General features: G+C 41.1%; 1 protein-coding gene across 2 annotated transcripts; it reads left to right on the top strand.

Annotated features, from left to right (window-relative positions):
* Nucleotides 1-220: 220 nt before the first annotated feature.
* On the top strand, nucleotides 221-9,920 carry Atg12 (autophagy related 12). 2 transcript variants are annotated; one of them, XM_075968700.1, is made up of 4 exons: nucleotides 224-426; nucleotides 4,597-4,733; nucleotides 6,891-6,953; nucleotides 7,509-9,920. In XM_075968700.1, the coding sequence occupies exons 1-4, from the start codon at nucleotides 261-263 to the stop codon at nucleotides 7,566-7,568; spliced, it is 426 nt and encodes a 141-aa protein (XP_075824815.1). In that variant the 5' UTR covers nucleotides 224-260; the 3' UTR covers nucleotides 7,569-9,920. The 2 variants fall into 2 exon arrangements, with proteins under 2 accessions (XP_075824816.1, XP_075824815.1); XM_075968701.1 differs by lacking the exons at nucleotides 4,597-4,733; nucleotides 7,509-9,920 and having other exon boundaries at nucleotides 221-426; nucleotides 6,891-6,952.
* Nucleotides 9,921-10,323: the final 403 nt, after the last annotated feature.

Here is a 10,323-nt window from a genome sequence, read left to right on the forward strand (position 1 = left end):
GGAGGGGGCACGTACTCATCTGGTGGCCCGCGGAGCCGCGTCGTGGAACGTTCCGGAAGCTCGCTGCGACTAGATGACACTCAGAACTCTTTTAAATAATGTTTCCAACGGATCATCTAATGTACCGCTCTCCAGACACCCCAAAGTTCACTGTTGTCCCGGGTCCCCCCACCCGGCGCCTGCTTTGCGACCCTCCGTGGAGCAAGGCCCAACCTCTGCACCGGGTACGTCACTTCCGCCATCCACTCTCGGCGAGCAAGATGGCGGAAGATCCCGAGGCTCTGCTGCAGCTCCCTCCTTCAGCGGCTGCAGCCGGCGGCGAGAGCCTTTCGGAGCTCTCCCCGGAAACTGCCACCCCAGAGCCCCCGTCTTCGGCCACAGTCTCCCCGGGGACGGAGGAGCCTCCCGGTGACACCAAGAAAAAAAGTAATGTCAACATCCATTTGTGTGCGGAGGCGGGAGATGTAATAGAATTTGTAAGGAAGGCGGCCCGTAAAGAAGCAAAAGCTAGAGAAGGGCGCGTCCCAGAGGTGCTCTTTCTCCTCTTGCCGGTGTTCGCGCCTTTTGGGTGCCTACGTGATCCGGGTGGTACCCGGATTCGCCATCCTTCGCACTTTTTACGGGGTCTTGGAGGTAGTCAGCCTTCGAGCAATTTGAAGCTGGGTTGCGAGTGAGATCTTGGTACTTCCGGGTAGAACAGAAGTTACTGAAATCAAAATGTAAGGTGACGGGCGACAAGTGGAGTACAGTCCACGAATTGTGACGAGTTTCGCTATTGGCTTCCCCCGATGTGGATATGAATGAAACAGTAATGGAATGAATTTAGATTCATTCTGTAGAACGAAAACCTGGAACTTGAGCTACTGTGAAGAATGCTAAGGGAAAACTCAAGGTATAGGTGCCACCTTTTAGTTAGCTATTTATTTGGGATGGGGGGGGCAAGCCTTTTTTTTGTGCAACATTGAATATTTCTTTTACCTAGCTGTCCTCAGCCTCTGTATTGTCATATATGTTTGCCAGTGGAAAGTAAGGAAATTGAGGTTAACTTGCCCTGAACACTGTAAAGTGAGATTTGACTATAAGAAAAATCAGCAAACTAACACGTATCGATAAAAAAGGTAGACCTTGTCCTTGATTGTTCTCCTTTCAGGGACATAAAATTTAGATCCGGGTGTCTCTGCTGCTCCTTAATCTCACCAGCTTGTTTGTGCAGCACAGGAGAATTGTTTCCCAGCACTGCTCCTGGGGGAAATGCAGGTGTATGTCGCTCAGTAGTAAAACGGTACTAAAGGTCCAGGGGTTCAAGTCCCAGCTCATCTAGACAGAAAAAAAAAAATGACCTTGTGGTTGGAGGAAATCTGCCATGAATATATATGCTGTACTTAGTATTTTGACAGATGGCCAGTCAACCTGGGAAAAAAAAAGTCCTAATATTTTTTTCCTCCAGTTAGTTGTAGCAAGCTCACTTTCAAAGGTTTCCTTTAAGATGGAAGCACCGGGCCGAGAGTGGTGACATACACTCTTAATCCTAACATTCAGAAGCCTTTGACTAGCAAATCTCTGTATGGTCAAAGCCATCCCTGGGCCAGAAACAAACAAAAACACCTAGCCATCTCAGGCAAAGTTTTAGTCTTTCACACTGATGATTGCTATACAAAAATCAAAGAAAAACTAGAAAATGACCCATAATCCAAGATGATGCCTGAGGTGGCTGTGTTTGTTTGGGTCTCCATATTTCCTTTCTTTTTCTTCTCTCTCTCTCTCTCTCTCTCTCTCTCTCTCTCTCTCTCTCTCTCACTTTCTCTCACTCTCTCTCACTCTGACAAGTTGAATTCCTATTTTCATCCTTTTGTAGACAATTTCTTTATCAGATATTTCACATTTCCACTGTAATTTGCCAAAGAAAGATGGCATGTTCTTGACCCTGCTGGCACAGGCTTCCCAGGCCGAGCGTTTAAATACCAGTGCTAAGGTTCTACTTTGCAAAAGATTGCGATTTAATTGCTGTGTATATTAACTTCTCCGGTTGATTCTAATGTGTAGTCAGGGTTCAGAGCTACAAGCAAGTCATTTTGGGAACTAAGACTACAGCTGTAATTACTACATAATTACTATAAATTACTGTGTCTCCAGCTTCTTGCCCTCTGGCTCTTCTTTCTTCAGTAGTACATTTCAGTGCCTAATTGCTGCCGAGTTATTGATTGCTCCAGGGGTCGAGGGAACTGGGGAGGAAGGTATGAAAGATAGACTAACCAAAATCACCTTTATGCCTTCCCGACTCATCCTTATTCCCAAAATAACTGAAAGGGCATTTACATAGTTCTTTTCTAGGAAGATGAGCTGCATCATATGTTCTAGATCCTGTGTTTCATTTCAGGAGCAGATGTGATCTCCTGGAACTCATTCTGTAGACCAGGCTGGCCTCAAACTCCCAGAGATCCATCTGCCTCAGCCTCCTAAGTGCTGGGATTAAAGACCTGCACCACCACACCTAGCTTCAGGAGGAAACTTGAATAAGTTGATCCCAACTTTGAATGCCAAACAAATGGGGCAAGAGTGTGGTAACAATTGGACAGTTCTGCTCTCGGGGCAGCTTTGGTTGTAGGTGTCTCTTAAGGGAAATAAACTTCATTAAGATCAGTCTTTATTTGCATATCTGTGTGCTGTGGGATAATGTTCTAGTACACTGTAAAGATTTGTTTAAAAATGCTGATTGGCCAGTAGCCAGGCAGGAAGTATAGGCCACTTACAGGTTCTAGGAAGATGAAAGGCAGAGACACGGTCACCAGCCAGACACAGAGTAAGCAAGATGAGAATGCCTTACTGAGAAAAGATGCCGAGCAGTGTGGCTAAACTTAGACAAGAATTATGGGTTAACTTAAGTTGTAAGAGCTAGTTAATAATAAGCCTGAGCTGATAGTCCAGACAGTGTGTTTCTTTGGTACTGAACGGCTGTGGGACCAGGCGGGACAGAAACTTTCATCTACATCTGTGTTTTGAATCATTGAAATATTACTGCTTTCTTTGAAACTTTTTTGGGCCCCTGATTTTTTTTTAATAGTGTGTAACATGAATAATAAAAACTCAGAGACAGATATTGGGGCTCAAGCTGAAGATCAGAAAATCAAAGCAGCTAGCCACTTGGCTCTTACCCCTACCTCAGACCAAAAATGGGTGATCCTGCCTCCAGAGATTTTCAGATTGAGACAGCATGAGACCTGTCTCCTCCCGTTTTATATTCCTCTCTAGGGCTGAGATTAAAGTCATGCACCACCACTGCCCAGCCTCTATGACTATCTAGTTTGGCTACTGGGATCAAAGGTGTGAGCCACCACTGCTTGGCCTGTATGGCTGACTAGTATGTCTGCTTTGCACTGATCTTCAAACAAGCTTTATTTATCAAAATACAAATAATATACCACTATAGTAATAGGGATTTTTTTTTTCATTAAAAAGTTAAGTATAGAAAATTTAGTATTTACAAAAAGCCATATGTCACTACTACGAAGTAACATTTTGATGCTATACTAATCTGAATATGTGTATGTGATTCTGAATGAAGTTGGGGTTGTATACACACATTTTTCTATTTTGCACATTTTCTCAGCTTCTTAAACTATTAACTGCTTTTAAAGTGTGTTCTTGAAGCCAGACTGTGGTGGCACACGCCTTTAATCCCAGTACTCGGGAGGCAGAGGCGGGAGGATCTCTCTGATTTCGAGGCCAACCTGGTTTACAGAGCGAGTTCCAGGACAGGCTCCAAAGCTACAGAGAAACCCTGTCTCAACCAAACTGTATTCTTGAACATCTCTTTATAAGCTTAAGCTTCTATTAGTATAACTTATGGCCTGGGTACTGCTGTGAACGTGCATTAACTGACTTAGTCCTCATATCAGCCCTGTGAGGTAGGTGCTGTTATAGGGGTTTGAGAGTGAAAGAGTTTAGTGCTTGTAGCTCTACAAGAGACAGAGCCATAGTTTGGACCCAATTTGGAATGTGTGTCCTTTCTCTATAAATTCTGCCATAAAGCAGCTCATATTTTATTTAATCCTACCTACATATATGTGTTGAATATGTAAATTTACTGCTTTTTCCCCCCTGTAAAAATAAATGTTTTGATAAAGGTGACATCCTTTTATATGAATATAAATCTCGTGTTTTTTTAGATTTTAAGTAGTATATTATTGAGTCAAGGTGTATCTCCAAGTATCGGATATGTATTACCATATTGCTTTCCAGAAAGGCATGCCATGTTACAGTGGCGGCGGCAGCATTACCTACATTACCACCTTATTTTTACCACCAATTTTGTAGGTGAAAAATGGATGCGTTTTTTTTTTTTAACTTGGTTTGGGTATTATTTATATCATGGGCTAGATCGATTTATTATCTTTAGAGTTCTCTTGTGTCGAATGTGTCTTAAAGATTAATCTCATTAGAAAGAACTTTGTAGGATTAAGGGGGAAAATAGTAGAAAAGAGTCTAATATTTTGTTTTTCCCACATAGCTCCAGAAAAGTAATTGTAGATAAAGTTTGTTTTCTGAACGGTTTCACATCACCTTCTCATCAAATGTTTCAAACCGATTTTTTTGAAGTTGACATCCTGCTGAAGGCTGTAGGAGATACCCCTATAATGAAAACAAAGAAATGGGCTGTGGAGCGAACCCGAACCATCCAAGGACTCATTGACTTCATCAAAAAGTTCCTTAAACTCGTGGCCTCGGAACAGTTGGTATGAATACAATAATGATTGTTTGCCTATAAAAATCCACAGTAGTTCCTAGGCAACCCTGAGTAACACGTGTACGTACAAAGCTACACGTTGCTTTTGTTCTATGGACTTTTGAGCAGATTCTTCCTTTGTTCTCGAACTCAGTTGTTTTTATTGTTTACCTCTGGAGGTGGTTGCCATGTACATGCAGTGGTCGGAACAGTGCTTGGGAGTGGATTCTCGGTCCACCATGTTCCTGGAAATTATGTCAGGTCATCGGGCAGGAAGTGTGATTACTTATCCCAAGCCCTTAACATCATGTTTGTCATTACAGTTGTTGCTTTCCATTCTGTTTGTTTTGTATTTTTTAAGGCTGGCATTTTAGTTAGTTTCCTCAAAGTATCACTGAATATCCATGCAGAACTATTTGTCATAGAACATTATATGAACTCTGTATATTAGTACAGTTTGGTGTTTAAATTACTTTGATTCTGTATTACTTTTGTCCTATTGTTCTTGAGGTAAGCAATGTGTCTTTCACATATGGTTAAAGAACTAAGACTCATATACCTATTTCATGGTATACAATATAGTAAGCACTCCATTTAGGTTTTAGTTGTGATAAGGGTTTTGTTTCTTTGAAGAACCTCAGGCATCATGCTTCAGTTGCCATCCATCTTGTTCTTTGAGACAGTTTCATTGGCCTAAAGCTCACCAAGCAGGCTAAACTGTCTAGCCAGTAAGTCCCAGGAGTCCCTGTCTCCCTCTCCCTATTGCTGGGAGTATGTGAGGGTAGAACTCTGGTCTTCACGCTTGCATATCAAGCACTTTACCAACTGAGCTATCTCCACAGTTAGCAGTGGATACATTTTGAGAAATACATTATTAGACGCTTTTGTTTTTGTGTGAACATCTTAGAGTATGGTTACACTGATTAAAATAGCATGTCTCATGAAGACAGGATCTTACAGGACCATGATCATGAACACAGTCCTTCCTAAACTAAATCATCACTAAAGCACATAGCTGTGTTTGGCATTATATGTTATTTGGTGTGGTTTGCTCTGAGTAGCCCCATGAGATATAGATACTATTATTTTCAGTACTGCTCATATACATAGAGTGGGCCATGAAATATTATTTGTGTTTAGGGCCAGGACTCTTAACTGTCTCATTCAGTACTGAAGGAAAAAACTTAACCAATATTTATTGTTGTATAAACAATACCTGTTGACTAACTGTTCACATACTGTTTCTGTTTAAAAGGGAGAGAGTTGTTACGCCTAGAATATTTTATCCTTAGATTTTGAGATGGATGTTACCTGCCAGTTTTCTTCTATTTTCTAAAAAGAAGTTGATCAAAAGCCTCGATACTATGACCTTTTGCTTTAATATATTTAGGAATTCTTTAAGCACTAGAAATATTTTAATTTAAAATTGATTAAAAGTCTAGAACAATGAATTCTTTTTTTCTCTTCAACTAATTTAATACTGAGAATGTCCAGCTTAAAACTCAGTACCTCAGAAATTTTTCAAAAGTAGTAAAGATCAAAAGAAAAAAAGGAGAAAAAAATGTATATAACATACCCGAGGAAAATGCCCAATATCAAATGTATTGATTTTTAACTGCAAATGTGAAATTAGTAGAAGAAATTTTATCTTGGCTCAGTGGGAATTATTTTTCTTCTTTTGGGATAGTCTCACTGTGTAGCCTAGGCTGGCCTTGAAGTCATGGGCAATCCTGCACTCTCTCACCTTCTGGGATTATAGTCAGGAGCTGCTATGCCAAGTAGGCATTTTGTTAATGTAGTGTTTTGAATATCCTTCCAAAAACTATTTGTGAAAAACTACTTAAAACGTATTTATCTAGGGAACTGGTTCAGTCTATAAAGGCCTTCCACCCACAAAGATGAAGATCTAGTACCTAGGGACCTCAGGGCCCTGTGCTGGTCTATGTGACCCCAGTGCCAGGTGGGGAGATGGGCAGACTCTGGATCTCAGTGACCAGCCGGACTTGCCATTAGGTGAGTTCCAGACTCAGAGATGGGCTCAGTCTCAAGCAGGAGAGCCACCAAGGATGCCCAGTGTTGATCTCTGGCACAGACACCGTACACAGTGTTTAAAAATGTCTTAGTTACAAAAAGGATACCATTTTGAATCCATTTTTTTTCCCTTTAGTTTATTTATGTGAACCAATCCTTTGCCCCTTCCCCAGACCAAGAAGTTGGAACTCTATATGAGGTAAGTAACCTGCCCTCATGGGTATTGTGTCTATTGAACATTGTGGGCTATTGATTCGCGTCTTTAAGAGCTTGCATGCCATCTTAACTATCAGTGGGGGAAAGCCCTTTGTTCTCTTATATCATGAACACCTTTAACATAGTAGGATCTTTATAATTAAGCTTAAACAGTCAAGGGATAAGTTTTATTTAGAAGTAATTTTTGCTTTTCTTAGAAATTTTGTCTAATCTGTATCACTTCTGCATTGTTCATTGTCATCCATACTTGACTTGATAAAGCCACACTAGAGTGACCTTCTCGACAGTGCTGCTTCATGACAGTAGTCATGAGTAGATAGACTAGCACTGCCAGGAAAGAGCTGAGCATACCTCATCAGAGATGTCACGAAGGCAGTGAAGGTATTTAAGCCCATACCCAGGTACCCTAGTTTTGTTGAATGTGTATAATGTTGATATGTATGATAGAGGTATCCTTTGGAAAATGTAGTATGTTATAGAACTCTTTCTTAATCTAAAAAGAGTTAGTGTTTAATGTGTTGTTTTTTTCTTTCTGTAGTGTTTTGGCAGTGATGGTAAACTGGTCCTACATTACTGCAAATCACAGGCGTGGGGATGAGCCACAGAAGAACAGCTAGATATCATCACAGAAGAAAGGGCTCAAGAGGCTTATGACTATCAGATACTCAGCATGAATCTGCCATGAGTTGTGCTTATGTGTAAGAAGACAACATAGAGTAAATGGACTAAAAACGAGATTTACATTACCATAAAATCATGAAAGATTAGTGTGCCCATTACCCCTGCCCACTCCTGTTTCAGATCTGCCTCCACGGTTAGAAAGGGGGCTAGAACTCTATTGTGGGTTCTCAGGATGACTGACGTTCCTTGTGGAGTTGGCACTGTGTTCTTTCCATGGTAAAGACTAACTGAAGGGTTTGTGTTTCGAGGTGTTTTTTTTAACTTATTCAGGGAACCTCTGTTTGGAATATGGAATGTTTACATTTGTCTGTATTGCTTTGTGAAACCAAGCGCACTGACTTGTCTCAGTGCCTTAAGTTATCCAGTAGAGGGCAGCCCAGTTGATAAAATGAGTTGACAGTTGTGACATCTTTGCCAGGTGATTGGAGGAACAACTGTTGAACCTAGTTTCTAGTTAATGTGTAATCAGGAAAGCAACTATGTTGACAGACTGGAAGAATTGGAGGATGTGCATAGTTTAAAATTAATCATGCCGGAAACAATTGTACGGATTGTGAGCAAATGAGTCCTCAACACTTTTCAGTCCTGCCGTTTATGATGCGTGTGCCTGGGCATCGTGGTCACACTTGTAATTCTAGCACTCAGGAAGCCTGGGCAGGAGGATCAGGAGTTCAAAACCAGTCTGCGCTGCAAAGAACTTATTCCAAACAGACTCTTGACCCCCCACCCTGTGTATTCCTAGTGTCCGCTATCTGTGTCAGAGCAATTGACTTAGTTAACCCAGCAACATCATCAAGCTTTCTATTCATCCCAGCCCTCATTTGTAAGCTGTGTGTTTTTAGTTTGTTTCTTTGCTGTGCTGGAGATCAGTGTACACTCGAGGCCATGGCTCTGCACAGCTGCATCTCCAGCACTCAGTGAGTGCTTCATAATGTGTTTTCCAAATTGAAAGCATTCAAAGATAGTGATTTAAAAATAGCCTGCATAGGCCAGACAGTGGTGGCGCACGCCTTTAATCCCAGCACTTGGGAGGTAGAGGCAGGCGGATCTCTGTGAGTTCGAGGCCAATCTGGTCTACAAGAGCTAGATCCAGGACAGGCTCCAAGGCTACAGAGAAACCCTGTCTCAAAGTCTCCAATTTTATGTGTCTTTCATGCCATCATGGAAAAGAGTATTACTGTTAGTGGTGTCATTAGACTGGTCATTGCTTGAGGTAAGATTTAACTTTTTTTTCTTACGTACCGTATTTGTTATTTTTTTTTTTTTTTTTTTTTTTTTGTGGAGAGAAGGGGTGGACTCTGCCTAGCCTGGAACTCATAGAGATCTGTTTACCTACTCTGTCTCATGATGCTGAGATTTGAGGTATGGATCACCTTACCCTGCTCCATACGTGTCTAAGAGTATTCGAACCAGAACCAGACATGATAGTGCACACTTCTCCAGCACTCAGAAAGCTGAGGCAAGAAGATTGACTATTTAAGACCAGTGTGGGCTAAAGGGTGAGACTGTCTGAACACAACATGAAAATAACCCTTCCCCTCCCCTGACAAAAGCGTTCCAATAAATTAAATGTCTAAACCGATTACAGGATTTAAAGTATGTCAGAATTTCAATGATTTGCTTTCAGAAGTGATGATAGAAATGTATTTTTTTATCAAAAACAAAAAAAAAATTGAAGACTTGAATTACTTTTTTTTGTTCTTTTTGAGACAGACTGTGTCGCTCAGGCTGACCTGCCTTGGGCTTTTGGGTGCCAGGCTTATGCACCACTGTTTCTGGCTCATTTGTAGCTCAATTTCTAGCGTGTGCTTTATAGTAGTACTCATCCATGTGAGCCATGGAGGATGCTGTGTAAGAACACAGCACAGTGCTGTTGGCTTCTTGTTTCTGCCCAAGAATGAGTTTTGGATGTCCCCTTGTCAGCATTACCCTGGAATGAGTTAATACAGGTAATAGTTCACAGAGGGAGGATGTGGACAGTGAGATAGATGGACAAAATGTAGGCTCAGGAAAACACCTGATGTACTAATTTATGAGCAGTGTCAGCTGGATAGGGGAAAGGTCTGTTCTACCTTTGCCCGCTACGAGGTTCCTGAAAGAACACAATGGTAGATACTTAACAGGAGAAATAATGTTGGATTTATTGTTTGCTGATGTTCTAGATGCCAGAGTGCTTATTGCCGCCATGAAATGAGAAATACTTGAGTTTTAATTTGTAATTTTTATCAAAATAACTTATTGCCATATTAAAGCAAAAGTTAACTAAATATGTATGCCTTATTTTCTTCCCCCGGTAGTTTTGAAGACTATGTAGGGATTTATACTATCGAATTGTTTTACATTGTCTATTGGTCTTTGCCCAAATAATTTTCGACACTTGTAAGCAGGGAGCCCATGACTGATGGGGTGACTGGACAGTTTAAAGCATCTCAGGGGCAGTTGAAACATAGGAGGAAAGGAGAATGAACCTTGGTTTTTATTTCGGTTTTCCCTGTGTGTGATGAGTATATGGTAGTATCGGCACCCTGTGCAGAGGTACAGCAGCACACAAGTATACACGAATATTCCACGCCTATCCTTCAAATTATTTATGCCAGGGATTTCATAATGAGTTTTCAAATATTTAGAACATATAGCAAATTAAAGTGATTTGTTGCTAATCAAAATAAGAT

The sequence above is a fragment of the Microtus pennsylvanicus genome, chromosome 4, assembly GCF_037038515.1.
Source record: "Microtus pennsylvanicus isolate mMicPen1 chromosome 4, mMicPen1.hap1, whole genome shotgun sequence".
Taxonomy (NCBI): Eukaryota; Metazoa; Chordata; class Mammalia; order Rodentia; family Cricetidae; genus Microtus; species Microtus pennsylvanicus.